The 23562-nt window shown below is 41.2% G+C and overlaps 1 protein-coding gene across 12 annotated transcripts in view; it reads right to left on the bottom strand.

Moving 5' to 3' along the window:
- Nucleotides 1–23562, bottom strand: part of SUMF1 (sulfatase modifying factor 1) — a 139517-nt gene that overhangs the window by 45697 nt on the left and 70258 nt on the right. For 9 of the 12 annotated variants that reach the window (XM_082412346.1, XM_082412350.1, XM_082412341.1 and 6 more), the window contains one exon: nt 23061–23177. The exons of the other annotated variants lie outside the window; for them this stretch is intronic. In XM_082412346.1, the coding sequence (XP_082268472.1) occupies nt 23061–23177 (117 nt within the window). The remainder of the gene's footprint in view (nt 1–23060; nt 23178–23562) is intronic. 12 annotated transcript variants of the gene reach the window in all.

Genomic DNA, 23562 nt, shown 5'->3' on the forward strand with positions numbered 1-23562 from the left:
TGGGATAGGGAGGGTGGGAGGGAGACGCAAGAGGGAGGAGATATATGTATATGGGGATATATGTATATGTATAGCTTATCCACTTTGTTATAAAGCAGAAACTAACACACCATTGTAAAGCAATTATACTCCAATAAAGATGTTAAAAAAATTTAAAAAATTTTAAAAATAAAATAAGAAAAAAAATGTTAGATGATCTTTTTTACAGTCACAAAGGTCCCTGAGGCGTCATTCATTCATTCATTCATTTTCTATTTTCTCTCCATCATTCAGATTGAATAATTTGTTTCTGTTTTTTTTCACCCTCTGATTTTTTTTCCCCCTCTGTCCCTTTTATTATGCTGCTGAACCAATTCACAAAGCTTTATTTTGGTTATTCTATTTTTCAGTTCTAAAATTTGCCCTTAGTTCCCATTTATACTTTCTATTTCTTTTCTGAAGTTTTTTATTCTCTTTTTTCATTGTTTCAAGCATGTTCATAATTGCTCACTTAAGTATTTTTATCATGGCTGCTTTAAAATCTCTAGCTAAATGGGTAATTCTAACATCTCTGTCATTAGTGTTAGCTATCGATTGTCTTTTTTTCATCTCGTTTGGTGTCTCCCTGGTTCTTGATATGACAAGTCATTATTCACTTGAAACCTGGATAATGTTTATATGTTACAAGACTCTGGCTCTTATTTAAATATTCTGTTCCCCTGGCTTTCTTTGACGCCACATTGGCAGGGGAGGGAGGGAGCCATCTCGTTACTGCCAGGTGGAAGCAGAAGTCTGGGTTCCCCACTCAGCCTCCACTGACACCTCATGAGGGATGCTCATTACTGGAGAAGGTGAGAGTTTCGGTCCCCCAAACGGTAGCCACTTACACCATGGGGAGGGGTGGCCTCATTACTGCCAGGCAACTATGAAAGGCCTGGCACCCCACCTGGCCTTCTCTGACACCACCCTGGCAGAGGTATTATGTCACCTCAATACAGCCTCATGACGGTGCAAGTATAGGCTCCCCACCCTGGCCTTTGCAGGCGTGAGAAAACACAGTTTTTTTCTGTCATGCTTAGATGGAGTAGGGTGGTTTACTGACTAGAAGTTTTCAGTATTGCTAGACTGTCCATTTCCTATTTCCCCTTTGGCTAGAGAGAGCAGGCTTTTCTTGGGACTTTTTTGGTTTACATTCCCTGGCATTTGCTGGCTTCTTCAGCTCCAAGTCTGGGATATATGAGGCAAAAAGAAAATCCATGGAACTCACCACCCTGTCATTCCTAGGATCCCAAGGTCTGCAGCTACTCTGCCTTCTTTCCGCTCTTCAGGGACTTCTTATGTTCCTTTTCTAGGTAGTGTCCGGAGTTTTAATTGTATTTAGTGGGAAGAAGAGGGAAATGTATGTCTACTTCATTTTCCCAGAACCAAGTCAGACTTCCTTCACATTCATTTTTAAAGGATAGTTTTGCTAGATATAGAAGTCTTAGTCGATAGTTGTTTTTTTCCAGCCCTTTGACTGTTATCACTCCACCATTTTCTGACTTCCACTGTTTCTGATGAGAAAGCAGTCATTAATCACATTATTGTCCTGTATGTGATAAAGTGCTTTTCTCTTGCTGTTTTCAAGACTTTCTCTTTGTCTTTCAGCACTGTGACTATGACATGTCTAGGTATATTTCTCATTTGTGTTTATCCTAGTTGAAGTTCATTGAATTTCTTGGAACTGTAAATAATTTTCATCGAGTTTGGTAAGTATGTAGATCATTTCTGCAAAAATGTTTTGTCCCTTTCTCTCTCCCCTCTCCATCTGGGACTCCTATTACACATGTGTTGAAATTACGTTGAAATGTCTGATACTGTCACACAGGTCTCTGTTGATCTGTCTCCAATTTTTTTTCCTCTCTGTTCTTTGGTTTGGAAATTTTCTCTTGATTTACCTTCAAGTTCACTGATTCTGCCATCCTACCATTTCTAATCTGTTATCAAGTTCATCTAGGGAACTCTTCATTTCAGTTATTATAATTTCAATTCTAGAAATTTCACTTGGTTCTTCTTTTATCATTTCCATTTGTCTGTTGTGATTCTGTATTTGTTGATGCACATTGTATTTTTTATCAGTTCTTTGAATATATTTTCCCTTAATCCTTTAAACATAATAGCTGCTTTTAAGTCTTTGTCAAGTCCAGTATCTGTGCTTACTCAGTTTCTATTTAACTAATCTTTTTCCTTGGTATTGGTCACAGTTTCCTGTTTGCATGTTTATTGCTTTTTAGGTGAAAAGTAGACATTTAGATTATTTATACACACACACATACACATATAAAATCCCCTCACTGGAATGATGTGGGGATTAAAAGAGAGAATGCATAGAAAGCACTGAGCAAATAATAAACAATAAACGTGCAGTCATTATTGTTTATTATTACACATGATTAGTTCACGACTAACTCAGACTTCCCGAAGGTGCCCATAAACCAAGTGGCATGTAACTTCCAAAATTCCAAAACCACAGTGATAACTTGACCCATTTTTTCTAAGGCCAAAACCCCCAAAAGGAGTCTAAGTTCTAATAAAATAGCTGACCTGTTACTAACACTGCAGAAGGAAGACAGACTATTGTATAGTACAATGAAATTCACATAGCTGGTCGCAGCATGCAGAGGCTGTTACCACAGCATCCGACTTAGCAAAACGTTAACATTTTTAATGGTAAAACCCAAACAAAAACATTCTGGGGGCCAGAGAAAGAGTGGAGTGAACTTCTCCTCAAGAAACTTTTAAAAGTCTGAAAATATCATTTGACTTTGCGCTACTTTCTCTTTCCCTTGCCTGGTACAACCGATACCACAAACACCTGAGGAGAAAACTGAGATTCACTATTTTCAATTTGACAACGGCAGCTAGCCTTTATTTTAATAACATTTGTGAGAAGACCCAGAAATCTTGTGAATACCTTAAAGTGTTTTAAATATTGTTTTCATCTGCATATTACATACCGCATAAGACCAACAAATGATATCAAGAGTAACTCTGAAGAAGCAACAGACACCCAGTAAAGGATCAAATTGGGGAAGGTCAGACCTATTTCTCACTGAGTCTCCCTCCATTTCACTACACCCTACCCATCTGCTCAAGCCAGAATCCTGAGGAGCAATTCTCAATTCCTCCCTCTTCCCACCCCGACATCCAGCTGGTCTGATGAGCTCTACCTCCAAGGCAGATGGCTAATGGGTGGCAGCTATCATCTCCATAGTAACCACCCTGGCTCCAAACCACCACTTCTCCCCTGGACTACTACAATAGCCATCTAAGACGTCTTGCAGCTTCCAAAATGGTACCTAGTAGGAGGAGCACAATAATATTTGTAGAATGAATAAAAGACTATGCCATTGTGAAAGAAGCTAGACAAAAAAAAAAAAAAAAAAAAAGTACACACTGTGTGAGTCCATTTATCTAAAACTCTAAAAAATACAAACTAATTTACTATGGCACAAAGCAGATCAGTAATTGCTCGCGTATGAGAGGTAGAGAAGGCAAAATGGAGGGATTACTAAGGGGCACAAGGAAATTTTGGGGTGTTGGATACGTTCACTATCTAGACTATGGTGGTTTCATGGATATGTGTGTGTATATATATTTTTTGATCAGTATATATATTTATATATATAATTATGTATATATACATATACAAACTGATCAGACTGTACACTTTAGAAATGTACAATTTATGCCAATTATATCACAATAAAGCTATTTTTAATGAAAGTAAACAAATTTTTTAAATGATGGTATTTTAAATAAAACATGAGGAGTGGGATTGGCTTCAAATAATCCAGGAGAGAAGGGGAGCAGGGATGAGTGGACGGAAATATACATGAAACTAGATTAGCCATGAGTTGATAATTATTAAGGCTGGGTACTAAGGACATGGGGGTTTAATATACTATCCTCTCAACTTCTGCATGTTTGAAATTTTCTATAATAAAAACAAGTTTTTAGTTAAATGAGAGAAAAATCATAAACCAGATTAAGCTCAAAGAAGAAAAAACTTCCAGAGCCCCAAAATGCTAGGAGTCAAAGGTTTCCTTAGAAGTTTATGTATAGGGGGTTTGGAGTTTAAAAGGGCAGATTTCATTCTCCACTCTCTGACCCTGAGAAGCATGTATCTTCCCTTGAGAGCTAAGTCATCCTCGCCCTGATTGGCTAAAAGCTGTGCTCTCTGCACACTTGACTTCTGGTCAAGCCTTCAAGCTATCTTATCACCCGGGCTCCCACAGGCATGGTTCTGGCAGCCTGAACTTTAGGATTAAACAAAAATGATCTTGCTGCCCATCTGAAGCACTTCATGCATGCTAAAACAGCGCCCTTGTTAACTCACCAGGTACTATAGCAATAGGCAGCTCAGAAACACACAAACAGGAGCAGCCTTTTCAATCTTTTCCTTCAAGCCTCTGCTCATGTGTCTCCTAAAACGGATCTCTTTTCAATCACCTCAACCATTTTTAAAAAAAGGAACTGTGCCCACATTTGCTTAGAGCATGCTAATACCTCTTCTCTCATTTGATCATCACAATCACCTTGGGAAGCAGGAAGTATCATGATCCCCGTTTTAGGGATGAGGAATAGTGAAACTCAGAGAGACAGAAAAAATGGAGAGCCCCAGGTCACACAGCTAGCAAGTGACAAGGCCAGGAGTCAAGGTCCCTCCCACCTCTGTGCCTGTCTAGCTCAAATCTCTTCCGGGCTAGCTGCACCTCGGACCAACTCACTTTGTTTACCTGATGTCGAACATAACAAGGGATTTTAAGAGTGGGTAGCTGAAACCGGTATTTCAAATAAAGCTTTTTCAATTATGTGTAATTTTATTCATCCCCCAGCACAAGGTCCAACAGAAGGGACTGCAATTAGCTTTAGACCTTGCATGAGGAGAGAAAAAGGAGGGTGACACCCAGAGAAAGGTCAAAGAAAGGAAACTAGAGGTCAGATTGGAAAGAAAAGCACATTAAACACACAGTCCAAGTTAACAACCCCTGCAGTATTTTCTCTGTAAAATCAGCATGTGCTGTATGGTGATTACCCTGTTAGAGAAATGAATGAAAACAGTCATTTCCTCCATGCTACTTGTTTCACCCAATCTAGGGTAAAAAGGAAGAGAATTCGCAAAGCTGTATTAACTCACTCTCAGTGTCCATGGTCCTCCATTTTCCAAAAAAATATGTCACTTTCATAGCCCAAGGACTACAGTAACAATTCTTGCTGTGGGGGATAATACATAAAACTGGATATTTACAAACACTGATGCCAGTTGTAGCAGCTAATAATAGCAGCTAATAGTTACTGAGCACATATTAGAGTCGGGTACTGTTTTAATGTTTTTCATCTTTAAAACGATATTTTGATGTAGGTTCTATTATTGGTAGGGCAGTTATATAATTTATTGTCCCAATAAGGATACTTTGGGGAGTGAACAGGGCCGCTGTTAACAACTGTGCCAGGCGTGAGCACAGGCTAGGAATGTTCGGACACCCCATCATTAGCCCCATCTTACAAATGCAGAAATAAAGAAGAGAAAGGTTAAACTGCCTGTCCGACGTCACGCAGCTAGTAAGCGGAGCAGCCAGGAGTCAAGCCCAGGCCATATGGTTCCAGGCTCACACTCAACCACTCGGACATGTGCCCCTTATGAGCCGAAGTGGTATCATATTTTTTAAATAAATTATTCCACTGTTCCAGTTTGAAGAGCACAAGGCTGTCCGTGTTTCACAAGCTCACTGCAAGAAAATGGCTAAAACCCATGGGAAACTGTGAGTCGAGCGTTCACATTGTTAAAAAACAAGACATTCATTAGCTTCGGGATAGAGCTGAAATAACTCCCCTTGTTAGATGTGCCTCTCCTAAAGTACTTCTCTTGGCATATGACATCTGCTTCTTTCACTTAAGAATAAATACACATTTAAAGTAGCAACACTTACCATTTAAACAGACATCCATACTTAGATTGATACTGCAGATGCCTTCAGTGGTTTCACTGGCTCAAACCCCCCTGGGTTTGAGGGTCTCAACCTCATACCATGGAAGCAACTGTTCCATTTCATAGACCTACTTTGTCAAGTCTCATCTTCCTTTGTGTATTACTGGAATGGTTTTCAAAAACCTCCAAGGAAAAATCACACCCCAGAACTAAAGGGGTAAGGAGGAAATCCAACATCTTCCTTTCATTACAAAATAAACTACAGGTGCCATGAGACCTCAATGAGTCACAATGTCAGGTCAGTAGACAGTGTCTTTATGTACACACAAGACTGCATGTGGACATGCTTCTTAAGGCAACATGGTGTTGGTCTGTTTCCCATTATCCCTTTTCTTGGGTCCCTCGTGACATCACTGTCCTTTGCACTTACAGTTCTTTCTGCCTCTTCCCTCAGACTTCACACTCCATTTAGTGTCTCTGTCAAATGACAAGCTTCCAGACAGGCTGAAAGATCATACCCTCCTCCACCTACCATCACTCTCTCTCTTGCTACCCTATATATATCCCCCTTCTTCCTCGCTGTGGTATCAAAACATACATATCTGGTCTTTGTCCCCAGTTCCTGGCACAGAGCTGAAACCCTTGGAAAAGATGTGTCTTTCTTTTGGCTATTCCTGAGTTGTATACTTTATCATTAACCAGCAATCATAAGTAAAGTGCTTTCCTGAGTTCTGTGAGTTGTTCTGGTAAATTATCAAACCTGAGGAAGGGGTCATGTGAACCCCCAAATTCATAGTCTGCCAGGCAGAAGTGTGGCTAGCCTGGGTACCCCATTTGCAGCTGGCATCTGAAGTGGACACAGTCTTGAAGGACTAAGCCCTTCATCTGTGGTGTCTGGGATAACTCTAAAAGTTAGTATCAGAATTGGATTGAATTTCTGGACACCCAGCTGGTGCTGGAGAATTGGTGTGGAAAAATGACACGTATTTGGTGTCAGAAAAAACACACACATTTGGTGTCAGAACGGTGCCAGAAAAAATTAAATACACCAGCGCTTACCACTTGGTGACAAATTACAAATTGCTTTCCTTCTCCTACCAGAAAGCAGACACCTTGATAGCATGGACTTTGCTCTGTTCACTGCTTTATCATTTGAGCCTTAAATAGTGGCTGGGATTGTAGATGTCAACACTATTTGAACTAGTAGATGATCACCCTGCACTTAAGCTTCTGTGTAATGACTCCTGGCCAAAGTAAAAATTCACCAAAAAAAACAGGCGAGAAGGTTAGAAAGAAGAGTAAGATGGGAGAGCCCCCTGTGATACAATAGGAAATATATATTTGGTCTTTGTACTGGTTCTCCAGAGTGATGAGTGGCTTCTGTGTGCTAATAAGATGACTGGTAGCTGGAGAGCCCTAGAGAGCTTCAGGATGGGAGCTGGTCAGTCAGAAAGACACAGGCATTATTATCAAGTTGGAACTTTCAGCTCCACTCCCTGATCGCTGGGGAGGGGGAAGGGTTGGTAATTGGGGCTAATTGCCAATGGCCAATGATTTAATCAATTATACCCATGTAATGAAACTTCCATAAAAAACCCAAACAATGAGGTTGGAGCTTCAGAGATGGTGAACACATCCACATGCCAGCAGGGTGGTGCACCCCAACTTCACAGGCATAGAAGCTCCTGTGCATGGGACTCTTCTGGACCCCACCCTATGTACCTCTTCATCTGGCCGTTCATTTGTATCCTTTATAATAAACCCGTGATAGTAAGTTAAGTGATCTGTGAGCTGTTCTAGAAAATTATCAAACCTGAAAGAGGGGAGCTGTGGGAACTTCCAACTTAGGAGCCAGCTCAGGCAGAAGTGTGGGTACCCAGAGTGCCCAATACTTGGACTGGCATCTGAAGTGGCAGCAGACTTGTGGGACTGAGCCCTTAAACCTTGGAGTCTGTGCTGACTCCAGGTGGTTAGTGTCAGACTAAATTGAATCGAAGGACACTCAGCTGGTGTCCAGAGAATTGGACTTGGCTGTTGGTGTGGAAAAAAACCTATACATTTAGTGTCAGAAGTGTTGTGGCACTTTTCCCAGAACTAGAATAAAATTTTTGTTTTTAATTTGTATGGAAACACAAAAACCCTAAACAGCCAAAACAATCTTGAGAAAGAATGGAGCCGGAGAAATCATGCTCCCTGATTTCAGACTATACTACAAAGCTACAGTAGTCAAAACAGTATCGTACTGGCACAAAAACAGACACACAGACCAATGGATCAGGATAGTGAGCCCAGAAATACACCCAAACTTACATAGGCAATTAATCTGTGACAAAGGAGGCAAGAATATACAATGGAGAAAAGACAGGCTCTCAATACGTGATGCTAGGAAAACTGAACAGCTACACGCACAAGAAAGAAATTAGAACACTCTCTAACACCATACACAAAAATAAACTCAAAATGGATTAAAGACCTAAATGTAAGACTGGACACTATAAAACTCTTAGAGGAAAACACAGGAAGAACACTCTGACATAAATCGCAGCAAGATCTTTTTGGATTCATCTCCTATAGTAATGGAAATAAAAACAAAAATAAACAAACGGGACCTAATTCAACTCAAAAGCTTTTGCACAGCAAAGAAAACCATAAACAAAATGAAAAGACACCCTATAGAATGGGAGAAAAATATCTGCAAATGATGCAACTGACAAGAGATTAACCTCCAAGATATACAAAAAGCTCATACAGCTCAATATCAAAAAACAAACAACCCAATCAAAAAGTGGGCAGAAGATCTAGACAGACATTTCTCCAAAGAAGACATACAGATGGTCAAAAGGCACATGAAAAGATGTTCAACATCGCTAATTATTAGAGAAATGCAAATCAAAACTACAATGAGGTATCACCTCACATCGGTCAGAATGGCCATCATCAAAAAGCCTATAAATAAGAAATGCTGGAGAGGGTGTGGAGAAAAAGGAACCCTCCTACACTGTTGGTGGAAATGTAAATTGGTACAGCCACTATGGAGAACAGTACGGAGGTTCCTTAAAAAACTAAAAACAGAGCTACCATATGATCCTGCAATCCCACTCCTGGGCATATATCCAGAGAAAACCATAATTCGAAAAGATTCATGCACCCCAATGTTCACTGCAGCACTATTTACAATAGACAAGACATGGAGGCAACCTAAATGTCCACTGACAGAGGAATGGATAAAGAAGATGTGATACAAATATACAATGGAATATTACTCAGCCATAAAAAAGAATAAATAATGCCATTTGCAGCAATGTGGATGGACCTAGAGATTATCCTACTAAGTGAAGTAAGTCAGACAGAGAATGACAAACATCATATGATATCACTTAAGTGTGGAAACTAAAAAAAAAAAAAAAGGATACAAATGAACTTATATACAAAACAGAAATAGACCCACAGACATAGAAAACAAATTCTTGGTTACCAAAGTGGAAAAGAGGAGGAGGGATAAATAAGGAGCTTGGGATCAACATATACACATTACTATATATAAAATAGAAAATCAACAAGGACCTACTGTATAGCATAGGGAACTATACTCAATATTTCATAATAACCTGTAAGGGATAAGAATCTGAAAAAGAATATATATGTATAACTGAATCACTTTACTGTACACCTGAAACTAACACAATATTGTAAATCAACTATGCTCCAATTTAAAAAAATATAAAATAAAATAAATTAAAAAAATAAGATCCTGCTTTCAATTCTTTTGGGCATATACCCAGAAGTGGCACTGCTGGATCAGAGTTCTATTTTTAACATTCTGAAGAACCACTATGCTGTTTTTCCAAGAAGCTGCCCCATTTTACTTTCCTACCAACAGTGCACAAGGGTTCCAATTCCTTCACATCCTTACCCACACTTGTTATTTTCTATTTTTTTTAAATAGTAGCCATCCTAGTGGGTATGAGGTGGCCAAGGGCCTCAACTTCTACAGCTTCTAGGCAGAAACTTCTAGGTAAGAAGGAAAGAGAGAAGAAAAAGCAGCAAAGTCCAGGAAAATGGTTAATACTCTGACTTATACAACGGTAGATACATATGATTTGTTTCAGAGATATAGACCATAATAATTGTGCAAATAAGTGGTAGTCTTCAACACAAGGCCATGAAATATCTAAATGCTAAAACCCAGTCAACCTAAACACAGAAGAAGCAACTATTAAGAGAAAATAAGTAGCACACTGGATTTCTGCAACGAAGAGCTAACTTTCTTATCATCTGCTAATAGGTGTACACTGTTAAATGGGATTTGTTGTCTAATAATGCAGATGGTTCTTTAATTTCTGAAAGCTTAATATGCTAATGTACTACACAAAAGAACATTCATGGTCTATCCAATCCTGGAGGGGTTGGTTCTAAAGTATAGAGAAATCAGTTTGTTTCATCCTAAACAAGGCAAGGTATATAGTAGCATCATCCTAAAGAAAGGTGACTTCTGGGCCAATGAAAACCAAGCCACCAAGATCACAGGGTACCAGCTACATCTGCTGAAAGGTCTACTCCAGGTTCAGTCACTTCCATCTCTCAGAATAATGGTGTGAAACCGTTCAGTCCTGCTTGCAAAGCCAGATATGGCTCTAAAGCATTGCGAGAAATAAGAAAAACACAGTTTAGTCTTCCTGAGGATTTCGTTTATCACATTCTCTTACACTCACAATCTACTGCGTTCTTCAGTGACAACTCATTAGCAAGTTATGAGAGAGTATAAGCAATTAGTTTATACCAAATAGTATTTTTAAACATTTTTTTGCAAAGAATACTTGAACACTTCCATGATTTTATTTTGTACATTGTAAAAGTAGACAAGTGCTAAGTGCCCAATTCTGTAAGTTCTGTCACTTCGTTAGAAGCAGTGTTCACTTTTTTTAGTGAGTATAAAGCAGAGACTGTCCACGGAAAGAAGTGTTATTTACAGTTGCATGCTACCAGATGTCTTATCTCCTTTCCACATCCCTAAAAAGGTCCAGAATAAATGTCTTTCATGAATTAGATTTCAGAGTGAGGTATCATTTCATAACTTGCTAGCTTATTGTATTTGAATTTTCATTACACATAAAAACAATAGCCACAATTAAGATTTATCAAGTGCTTACCACATACCAGTCACTGCACTAAACATTTTCTTTGTGGTATCTCATTGAAATCTCTCAGTAACTCTACGAGGCGTAACTACTATTTCCTCACTTATAGATGAGGAGGCTGAGTGAGAATTTAAGTGACTTGCCCCAGGTTAATCAGCTGGTAAGTGGCTAAGATAGGAAACCAGGTCCGACTCCAAAACTGCCTGAGTTTAACCATCATGCTATACTTCCTCTTCACATATAGTTAAATACATAAGCACATATATATAACGAGGTGTGTTTGTTTGACTCCTTAACATCTGCAGGCTACACGAGGGCAAGCGGATCGGGTCTGTGGGATTCCCAGAACCCAGCACATAAGTCTGGTATTCAACAGATTGCCAGTAAATTTTGCTGAAAGAATAAAAGTATATATTTATATAGAAATCACACATGTGGATATGTATGTACCTATACTATCAATATGTCCACATATCCACATGAAAAAAATCCCCAGAATAACCTGATACAAAAGATGATTGAACTGTTCTATTTTTCTCTTCTCAATAACATGTTTTTATTTCCAGATCCTTAGGGCAAGAACAGATGAGTCACACTATGGCATAGGAGAAGGCATGAAAGGTGAAGCTATAGAAGTGGAAGGTGACGCAACATTACTTCACAATTCATTAACAGGTTGAATGTTCAGTGCAAAAACTGACTTGCCGAATCAATACTTTTAAAGAACAATTTAGTGGAAATAAGAGATTAGGAAGGTAAAAAGGACAAGAAACTGATTTAAAATCTCAAGATATAAAAAACCATAGGCATAATTCACTGCCTCTCCCTTGCTCTGGAAGAAGCCACTGCATGACACAGCAATTCACATCTCTTAAATTAACTTTCATATTTATAACACTTTCTGAAATTCCTGACTTAGTGTATGCAGTTTGTGGTAAGATACTATAAGGAAGTAAGTAGCCTTTCAAGTTTTGTATTTCAAGTAACATCTGGAGTCTGGTAAATACTGTATGAGTCTCAAGATCAGAAGACCTGGGATTTAATCCTGACTCCGCAAATCAAATTCAAAATCTGGGGCAAAGTGAGAACCTCTCTCCACTCCCTGAATTATCATAAGAAATGAGACTAAAACCACATGTCTCCTTTTGCACAATCAGGAATATTTTGCGGGTATGAGAAATACAGAAGAGTCTCTGAGAAAGAGGGAAGGAGGGAGACAGAGAGGACTCTGAGTTCTTCAAGGAGAAAAAAACCAAATATAAATGTAAAGTATAAAGAACGTTGACTTGGCTCCTCACAAAAGCACTGGGCAGCCCTGGGGTAAATTCAGGCTGTGGACAAGGGTCTGAGGCACACCGCTTCTTCTGCAATCCAAACATTCTATTGTAATAATCTAGAAAGCTAGAGTGCAGAAGGGCTTGGGGGACTGTCTCCAGGTTGACAGAGACCACACTTTTTCTTCCCAAACAGTGTGCAATGATTCCACCTCTGGTTTAGGAGTGCTGTGGTCAAGGTGTTTACGACTACAGACTGTCGTATGTGAAAAATGGTAAAGAAGAGAATTATTCTGTGTGCCAGAATATACACATACACTAACCTTTGTTGACTGTCAAGCATGATGAGACAGAGGCCTTAGCCGAAAATGTTAAGCATAAATTAGGGGCTGAGATACTGGGGGAGTGTTGAGGGAGTCACTGCAACACCAAGAAAAACGATCTGTCCAGGAAGGCCTAGAGTAGGAAGGAGATGGGAAGGGAGGCCCACGGAGGCGGAAGCCAGGATGCCAAGCCTGACGCAGAGGCTCTGGCTCTGGATACAGCGCCTGCACTTCCGGCTGTCGATTCATACTGCAAACCACGCCAGGAAAGGAGAGAAAAACCTTGGGCAACTGACCCATAATGGAGGCCTCTTCCACCTAGAATTTGGCGAGTACTCGCCTCTGTCCAGAAATGCTGCTCAGACTTGGCCTGTCAGCTGTGGACCCAAATAAATAAGGGACCCAAGTGACAGAGACTCTGCAAGCCCCCACCCTCCTTTCCCCGTGGCCCCTTCCAGGTAAACAGAGGTGCAGACAAGGAATAAACAACCTCTGAAAGGAAGCCAAAAACCTGGGCTTCAGTTCTGATTCCCTAAGCGTCAGTGGGGCAAAGGCTTCCTAGTATCATGGAAGAAAGGAACTGTAATTAGGGATTGTGAAACTCAAACTCTCTGCAGGCAAGGATGGTGTGACATTTATGTCTGCCCCTAGGACCAAGCAAGTGCTCGATAAATGCTTATTAAATAAATGGAAGAAAAGAACATAATCTGGTCTAATAAACAAGAGGATGTGCTAAAGGGGAAAGGATTTTCAAAATGGAAATGTTCCAACTGCGGGGTGCTTGGAAAGTAATTAGCTCTCATTTACTGAGTGCTTACCGTGCAGGTACAGTGTCATGTGCTTGAATCTCTTGTGAATTCTCAGAACAACCCAATGTCCTTAAATTGTATCTTTACTCCCACTTTATAGACGAGGAAACAAAATCAAAAGATGTCACCCCCTTCTCCCAAGGCCACCATGCCATCAGTGGCAAAACTAGGATGTAGAACGAGGTGTGAACCATTTTAAAACCTGTCCTCTTAACCATGTTCCTACCAGCTTCTTCATCCATCACTGCCTGTTTTCCAAGCCAGCACGAGACTCCAGGGCTGCTGTCCAGATTTACTGTACCCTAGGAATGGCTTGCTACATCCCCAGCAAAATTTACAGATGAAGCAGTAAGCCAGACAAGGGCAAGATGACTCACCTAAGGTCCCTTGACATTTTAAAGCTAAATCCCAGATGGAAACCCAGGCTGCTGACCTCTGCTTTCATCACAAGGCCACAGTTCTGTTATTCAGTGCAGCAGGGAGAACTTGGACTGAGGACAGCAAATAACCACGTTAGCAAACTCTTCGCTCTTTGCCTGTAACGTTTTTGCTATAACCCCAACCCATTATGCCGACCTTCTGCCATCCCAATCTTAGAGCATATGGCTCCCCCTCCCAGGATTGCTCTACACTGTGAAAAAGACAGCTCATAAAAGCCCTTTTACTGCGCATGGCAAACTAGGAAAGCAATTCACAAGTCACTCTCCAAAGCCCCTAGTTGGTTAGCTAACAGAAATTCTTGAAACAGCTCGACTGTGCCCATAAGGAGAAGAAAAATACACTGCGGCAAAACTAAAAGAAACACACACACACACACACACACACACACACACACACACACACACACCCCTCTCACTGCTTTTACTTTTACTTTCACCGTGAGTATGGAAAAGGCAAGGCGCTTCAGGACTGAAGGGCAAGCAGAGGGCAGCTGTGGCTTCGGGGCTTTACTTCAAGAAACTGAAAGCAGCAGGGAAATAAAGGAATGAAAACCCTTTCTCTGCTTACCATGAATTCCTCACAAGGCCATGCCATGTCCTTCCTGTGTTTGGATGCCAAGGACGTGGCACACAACTGCTGCCATCCTTTCTAAGGGCATCTCCTCAGAGAAGCCTTCATGGCTCCAACCAGCAGAGAAAAGAGCTCAGGGAGGCCGCACCTCAACCACATCAGCAGCAAACCTTACCACAGCACATCGTGATTTACCTGGTCACTACCCACCCTCTCCCTAGACTATACGCTCCCTAACAGCCGGCCCGTCTCAGGCACCTCTGCATCCCCGAGAGCCGATACGGCCCCATAACACAGTATAAGTCCTCAGGAAATGCGGCCTGACCTCTGCCTTGAGCCTCGTCCCATTCACGTGGTATCACTGACAAAATCACGGCCAAATTGGTTGATTATGAGAAGCTGGAAGGGAAAACCACTACCATAAATGACAGAGCTCATAGTCACAATGAGGTCTGTAAGCAGTCTCTGAAGGTTGAAACCCATTAAAAAAAAAAATGGAATTTGATGGAGAGAAGAGATAGGCTCCTCATTACATTTCAAAACACAGCTACATGGGGCTGCCCTGGTGGCGCAGTGGTTAAGAATCTGCCTGCCAATGCAGGGGACACGGGTTCGAGCCCTGGTCCGGGAAGATCCCACAGGCCGTGGAGCAACTAAGCCCGTGAGCCACAACTACTGAGCCTGCACTCTAGAGCCCGCGAGCCACAACTACTGAGCCTGCATGCCACAACTACTGAAGCCTGCGCACCTAGAGCCCGTGCTCTGCAACAAGAGAAGCCACCGCAGTGAGAAGCCCGCGCACTGCAATGAAGAGTAGCCCCCGCTCTCCACAACTACAGAAAGCCCGTATGCAGCAATGAAGACCCAACGCAGCCAAAAAAAAAAAGAATAAATAAATTTTTAAAAAACACAGCTACGTAATATAAAGAGAAGATTCAAAAAAGTTTTGAAACTACTTAAAGAAATAAATGCATAAAACATAGCTGCATAACAACAATATTTAGGGAGACCTAGCCTAAAATCAATATACAGGGAAGAAAGGGAAGTTTTATTTGGCTACTACAAGCTGCTCCTGTTGCTGCTGCTACTACTACACATAGTAGTGAGAGGATTCACAGCAGCAGGAGGAGAGAACCAGTCATGCTGAAAACAGAAGCTGCCATGTACCGTGTGCTTGCTATTTGCCGAACACTGTGCTAAGTGGCTACAAGCGCACTCTCACTTCCTCACAACAACTCTATGAAGTAGGAATCTACATCCCCATTTACGAAAGAAGCAAACCTGAGTCCCAGAGTAGCTAAGAGACTTGCCCAGGGTCACGCACCTGGTAAACCACAGTGACGGTAATAAAATCCAAACCTGGCTCTACTGAATTCCACTGGCTCAACCTTTAACTCCTACCACAATCTGAGACCTGATGACAGACAAGGAGGAAAAAGGACAGCCCCACTATTATTTGCATCTATCAGGGAACATCTAGAATGCTGTGTACATGTCCAGAAGCCCATTTAGAAAATGGGACTTTTTTAACCACTCATATTATTCAGAGGAACGTAACCTGGGTTGCCCTGGATTGGAAACCAAGTTATTCAAGGTGCAGCTGAAGGAATGGGGATGTTTATCTAGAAAGAGAAAGACGAGGGGGCACAGGCTATGACTCTCTTCAGGTATCTGAAAAGCTTTCATGCACAAGACAGAAGTTGTGTTCTGTATTCCACCAACTGCAGAAGGAGCACCAGTGAGTTGAAACTCCGGGGACAGAATATTTGGTTGTCCATGGGAGAACATCAAACGGTGAGGACATCTGATAACACAACTAGATGCCCCAGACCTTAGGGCGTTCTTGGCCCCAGGAAGTTTGAAGCTCGAGGCTGCAGGACCATAGCTGTCATGGGTACCAAAGAAAGGGTTCCTGCAGGGGTAGAAGCTGGAAGTTTTCACTTCCCTCCAAGATCCACTGATCCTCCAAACTAAGAGAGGAGGCCACAATACATTTGGGTGTCCCACTCTATTTGATCAGAAAGAGTCCAGAGTTGTAACATGAGACTGTGAAGGTAATACTATTGTGAATAGAATTTTTACCACCTTCCAAATAGCAACTGGAATTAGCATTCACTCTTTTCAAGCAAGAAGCATGTGTTTGAAAATGTGTTTACAGGATCTAAATATCTGAGCCATATACATTCAAGCTTATTCTTTCTATTTTTCAACAGTTTTTTTTGTTATTGCTGTTGAATGATCAACCTTGCTCCAGAACCACGAAGAACAGTGGCAATGGATAAACATTAGCTTTTCCTCCAGAATGATTTTCACCTTCCACTAGGGAGAAGAAGATAAAATTCTTTTCATAAGCATGGCCTCTAGAGACTGATGATTTTTGATTGCCCTGCTTTCCCTTTGGGATTTATTAAATATAATTTACAACCACAGTAATTTATTATCAAGTTTAAATCAACTTCCTTAACACTTTCATGCCTTTTTCATTTTGAATACCAGGTCACTTCTACATCAAACGGATTTATTCTAAACTGTCCTCATTGAAAATACACGAATGAAGGCCTTACGGCAGATAAAAATCCTCAATGAACTCCTTCTCCTAGCACATCCTGGGTATGCCTGCTCCACTGATGAGGCTGCCGATGGGGCAGCCGATGGGTGGGGCAACCTCAACTAAGGATGATGTGATATTTACAGTTTCTTGCCCGGCTGAGACAAGGACAGGCTCACGCCATAGGCAGAGGAGGACTAGGAGACAGGCTAAGCAGGGGTCTAACATTTTTTTTTAAGTTTATTTATTTATTTTTTGGCTGCGTTGGATCTTTGTTGCTGTGCACGGGCTTTTCTCTAGCTGTGGAGAGTGGGGTCTACTCTTCGTTGTGGTGCGCGGGCTTCTCATGGGGTGGCTTCTCTTGTTGCAGAGCACGGGCTCTAGGGCGTGCAGGCTTCAGTAGTTGTGGCACTCAGGCTCAGTAGTTGTGGCTCGCGGGCTCTAGAGCGCAGGTGCAGTAGTTGTGGTGCACGGGCTTAGTAGCTCCGCGGCATGTGGGATCTTCCTGGACCAGGGCTTGAACCTGTGTCCCCTGCGTTGGCAGGTGGACTCTTAACCACTGCACCACCAGGGAAGCCCCAGGGATCTAACATTTTTGATGCACAAAATTCATTGATCCATGTAGTGGTGGGAGGCCAGAGGAGGGGTTATTGGGAAGAGGAACAACCAAATGTGGAGTTTAGAGCAGGGGTCCCCAAACCCCGGGGCGCAGACCGATACCGGTCCGCGGCCTGTTAGGAACCGGGCCGCACAGCAGGAGGTGAGCGGCAGGCAAGCGCGCAAAGCTTCATCTGCGGCTCCCCATCGCTTGCGTCACCGCCTGAACCATCCCCCACCCCCCACCCCCCACCCCATCCGTGGAAAAACTGTCTTCCACAAAACCGGTCCCCGGTGCCAAAAAGGATGGGGACCGCTGGTTTAGAGGATGGGCAAACGCAAGTCCAAGCCCCAAGTCCAGTCACCCAATGGCAAAAGCAGGACTGGCCATTAGGCATCCGCCAGCACCTCAGGTCAGAGGGTTGGCATGTGCCCCGTGAGATGGGCAAGGGCTCAGATGTGTGTCCTTCAAAACGAGCAGAGTGCAAACTGCAAACCACGGCTGGCACACAAGGAGGGCTTACAGCCTCCTGATCAATTCCACACCACAACAACGCAGACTTGCAAAACAGAGCACACTTCCCAAGATGTCTAGAGCTATACAATCTAACTGAACAATCAAACGTTGACAAAAACAAAACAAACAGAATCTCTGGCTAATAGAATTTGGCAAGCAGCAGGGATTCATTCAGAGGAGGAATACTTTTTAGAAAACTTGATTCCCATTGGACTTTAATGGGCCATGAAGTGAGATTTTCATTGTAAGGATGACTATGTGATATGCTAACAAAAGGTAAGGATAGGAGGAATATTAGGCATTCATTATTTATAAACATCATTTTCTCCCCCTCTGCTTCCAAAGGCCAACATTCCTCATTAATTCTGCTGAACAGAAGCATACAATATCCCAATTAGGTACCCAAAAATAATTTAAACAAAAAGAGTAAACCACCACCACAATAGTACTTTTGGGGTATAAAGTATTTTTACATACAACATTATCAAATCTAACTTCCCAACAATTTCATGAGATAGGTATAGTTATTCCCAATTTGTAGATAAGGAAACTTAAGATACATTCTAAGTTTAGAGAGATTCCTTTACTATTAAGTAGCAGAGCTATAATCCAAGTTACTTTGACTAATTCTAAGACTAGAATTCTTTCCCTTAGAAAAAAAAAGCTGCCCGGATGAAACTGTGTACCTCTAAGAGTGGGAAAGATATTATAGATCACTCCATCCTTTCACATCATCAGCGAACAAGTCAGCATGATACCAGGGTAGTGCGAGTGAGGATGCAGGTGTGAGAAATCAGGATGCTATATAAGCTCTACATAGTCTTTTAAGCACCACACACTGCCACAGATTAATAAGGGTCTCCGGGTTAGGTAACTGAAAAGGAAAAAAACCACAAATCATCTTTTATTACTATAATTATTGGGTGAAAAAAACCAATAGTATCAACAGCCACACTCTGGATTGTGTCTGTGTGGGAAGAGGTGATGCCACCCTAAGCAGTTCCAGAAAACACACACATGCATGCATGCACACTCCCAAGAACCTTCTACCAGGTAAGACCAAACCGACCCTCACTCCATATGGCCAAATAGCTCAGCCTCTCCTAGGATTGTGTGTACAAAGCACACAAGGTGTTCCCACCACCTGCTTTTGCCATAAATGACTACCCAATAAAATAAACACTAATGATTAACTTGTGCTCCCTGGAAGTCACTGAATAAGAAAAAGATAATCCCCGAATAGCCTCTGCGTACAGAGCACTGACTTTTCCTAAGCTCTCCAAAGAAGATTTAAAATGATCTGCCATTATGATTTAGTCTTGGAACTAAAATATACACATGACACTGAAGAGGTCAGTTCCTGGATTGAAATGTTTACTAATCACATGGGTATTCTGGTCCAAAGCTTTCCCTGAAAATATCTGTTTTTAACTAGCCTTTGCTTTTGAAACACCTGGAGTATGAACAGTAACCAAACTCTCTTGATCCTAGGTATCTGGAATTGGGTTTATCATACGACCAGTTATTATGTACCAGGTTCTTTGCTAGGCACTGGAGATACACAGGCCATCAGGGAAGAAAGGCAAATAAATTAAGACCTCAAAGAGGGGACTTCCCTGGTGGCGCAGCGGTTAAGAATCCGCCTGCCAACGCAGGCGACACAGGTTCAAACCCTGGTACGGGAAGATCCCACGTGCCGCGGAGCAACTAAGCCCGTGTGCCACAACTACTGAGCCTGCGCTCTAGAGCCCGTGAGCCATAACTACTGAGCCTGTGTGCCACAACTACTGAAGCCCGCACACCTAGAGCCCGTGCACTGCAACGAAGAGTAGCCCCCGCTCCTCGCAACTAGAGAAAACCCACGCGCAGCAATGAAGACCCAACGCAGCCAAAATAAATTAATTAATTTTTTTAAAAAAGACCTCAAAGACAATTGGGAGTTTAAACAGATCAGATGAGAACTCTCAGGGCTGTGAGGAATTGCAGGGCTCAAATCCCAGAGAGAAGGGAAGTCCAGAGAGGTGAGCCTATTTTCCCAGAGGTCTATTGATTCCAGTGGCAGCAGCTATAATGCTGAGAAGCTGAACAGAACTTTGCATAGACTTATAGGCCAAGGAAGAAAAACCTGGAGCTCGGGGGCCTACAAGGAAGAAAAGTCATGGAAAACCCCTAGACTGTTCGTTGGCACCCTGAAGAACTATATACCCAACTAGCCCTCACAGGGACTGAAGCTCAGCTTCAAATCATCTCAATTTGTGATTGGAATAAGCTAATGTGAAATAGAAGTTTCCAGAAGCAAAGGTAAGTCCACTCTAGAGAAAGATCCCACTATCCAGATCTCAAATAATCACCACAGTTTTTCTTAAACAATATCTGGTACTCAATCAAAAATAGCAAGGCATGTGAGAAAACAAGATGGGACCAAAATTCAAGAACAACAGACAACAGAAGCAGATCAACAGAGTGGCCAGATATGAGAGTTGTCAGATACAGACTTTAATATATGATGACTAAATGCAAACTAGTATATCTCGAATGGATAAACAAGGTCCTACTATATAGCACAGGGAACTATATTCAATATCCTGTGATAAACCATAATGGAAATGAATATGAAAAAGAAAGTGTATATTTATGTGCAACTGAATCACTTTGCTGTACAGTAGAAATTAACACAACACTGTAAATCAACTGTACTTCAACAAAATAAATTCTAATATATATATACATATACGATGACTAAAAAACCACAGTGAGATAGCACTATACACTGACCAGAATAGCTTAAATTAAAAATACTGACAAATATTAAGTGTTGACTAGAATAGTTTTTCTTCTTGTTCTTTAGCTAAAAGAAATATAGTAAATACAATATACTGTCAATATATGTTAAATCAAAATGGTCGATATCATAGGTATCTGTTATGCTATTTTCTGTACTTGTCCGAATTTTTGTAACATTTCATAATTAAATGTTCAAAGAAGAAGAAAAAGCTGTGGCCATTGAGAGATCAGCAAGGGCTAAATTATTTTAGCCTTCAGAAGTCATGTTCAAGAGTTTGTACTTTATTTTAAACAGAAGAGTGACAGCATTAAGCGTGTCCTCTATAAAGATCATTACAGCTACAGAAGAGCAGAGTGAAGGCAGGGAGCCCAGCTGGGAAGCTGATGCAGTAATGCAGATGAGAGACAGGCAGTGGCTCTACAAATGAAGGAGAGCTGTGAAGATTTGAATGAAAGAGTCTGAGTTTGCAAGGGAGTTGGGATTTAGTTCTCAAAACTGTTGAATTTTATCCCAGTCAAATAAGGAAGCAAATGAGGCCTCTGTGACAGAGAGAACCCTACAAGGAGAATGATTTATACAGCAAAGACAACATCTGAGATAGAGCCCGGGACTGGGGAAGATAAGAAAAATATGGATTTTTCTGTAAATCCTTAGAAGAAACACAAGCAATTATAAAACTGAAAGCTAATAAGCACTCAGCTCGACAACAGATGGTCAGAGAGATACATTCACAACTTGCCAGCATTTTGAAGCCTCGTGCACCCCCTTCCAAACATGCAGATGCTTTAATCTGAGGGGAAAAAAAATTCTATTTCTGATTCTGACAGCAAACGCCAAGTCACATCTTGCCAGTAGAGAATGGCGTCTCCCAACCACAAACCCACTGAGAACTTCACAACCTTATTCTCATTTTGGAGAGATGGGTTGTCTTTGACCACTACTTCCACCAGCCCTGCCAGAAAGTACAAGGAAAACAAGGAGGAAATGACAGTTTCTGAAGAACTCAGCTTTTTCATCTGCCCCCAAGAAAGTAGATTTCTGTCTCTAGATTATTCATGAGCAATCCACGTGTTATTCTGTGAAGAAAAATCAAGCATATCAAACAAATTTATCCCCGTATTCTGAAAAATGGCCTGAAGCTCAGAGTCTGACAACTTCCTCAATTACTCTGAGCTGTTTAACACTCCACTGAGAAGAGATCAAAGAATTAATTTTCTTTATCACTACCTTTTGTGGCTTTTCAAGAGGTTAAGGTTTAAAATTAAACATATTAAGTTCCCAGTCTAGCTAGTTTTGGTATAAATATACATTCTTGGATCTGACTTATGAATGTCTAGTTTGCTCGAGATAGGATTTTTAAATGGTATTTTCCCCCCAATCTGTTTACACAAGAAATATTCAGACATGTTCTTTTTAAAGGAAGTACTTCCCACCCACATACCCAGTTTTTGTAGCGTCTCAATTTTTGTATATTCTGCTGGGAGAGCTTGGTTTTAGAGGCAGAGGAGTCCACTAGCTGCAGTCAACATTCCTCCCATGCCAGAAAAGGTAAAACTCAAACATGGTTGTCTAAATTCCCATGGTTTATGATGCACTGAACTGACATACTGTGGAGTTCAGTAAATAATAATGAAATGACTCAACTTCCTGATTCAACATTCACCCAGAAAACATCCTTTCTCATTTTCCTCAAACAATGCTCTTCAATCAAAATTTCAACCAATGAAAACTCAGGCAATTAGCTGGATGATAAACGCCATCTACCAGATCTCACTAGTTATTAATAAACATTAATGGATCTTGCATACTTATTTATATATCTCACTTTGATCACATTTATGAGGCTGAAATAATTTCTAAAGTTATAGACAGATTCCCTCAAATCATTATCACCATCACAATCCAGCAGCATATAAAATGTCCATAGACATGTCTACACAATGCTTTAAGGTTGAAATAAGAGACAAGTGCTTCATATCCCTTTGGGGAAATTCCAAGATTAACGTCAATAGAAAATAAATACCCGAAACACATGAAATTGCTGCCACAGACTGCCCAGGGGATGGAGGTAACCTTTTCACAATACATACTCAGAGACTGATACTCACTGGGTTAATAATGGTTTCTTCAACAGAATGGTGAATGGTCCACCAGTCTGAAGTCCACTCCCAGGCATTCCCTACTATATTGTATAAGCCGTAACCATTGGGAGGAAAGGCGTCAACCTAAAAATTAAAAAAAGGGGGAAATGTTGTCAAAGTACTCACCTTGTCTAGAAAACCTCTTTGGTACAAAAATGCACAAAGAACTCTTCTTAAGTTTGAATATTAATTCTCATTCCAACAGTGAAAATACAATCTGGCCAATGTAGAAACAAAGAAAGATATTTTTCAGCTTTGAGCTCTCAAAGAGAGTTTAGAAACCTAAGAAGAGTTTACATTACATGGTAGGAAAGTCAATGAAATTATTCCTAATAGAGAGACTAGTACTGATCATAAGTCAAATCTGTATCTGACTGGGGAGTGAGGGGTAAACGATCTTTTGACCTTCAAAAGCATAACAGAAACACCATATTAGACCCGGTATCAGTCTTGTCATCAGAGCTGAGCT

The sequence above is a fragment of the Balaenoptera physalus genome, assembly GCF_965194825.1.
Source record: "Balaenoptera physalus genome assembly, chromosome: 11".
NCBI classification, from domain to species: Eukaryota; Metazoa; Chordata; class Mammalia; order Artiodactyla; family Balaenopteridae; genus Balaenoptera; species Balaenoptera physalus.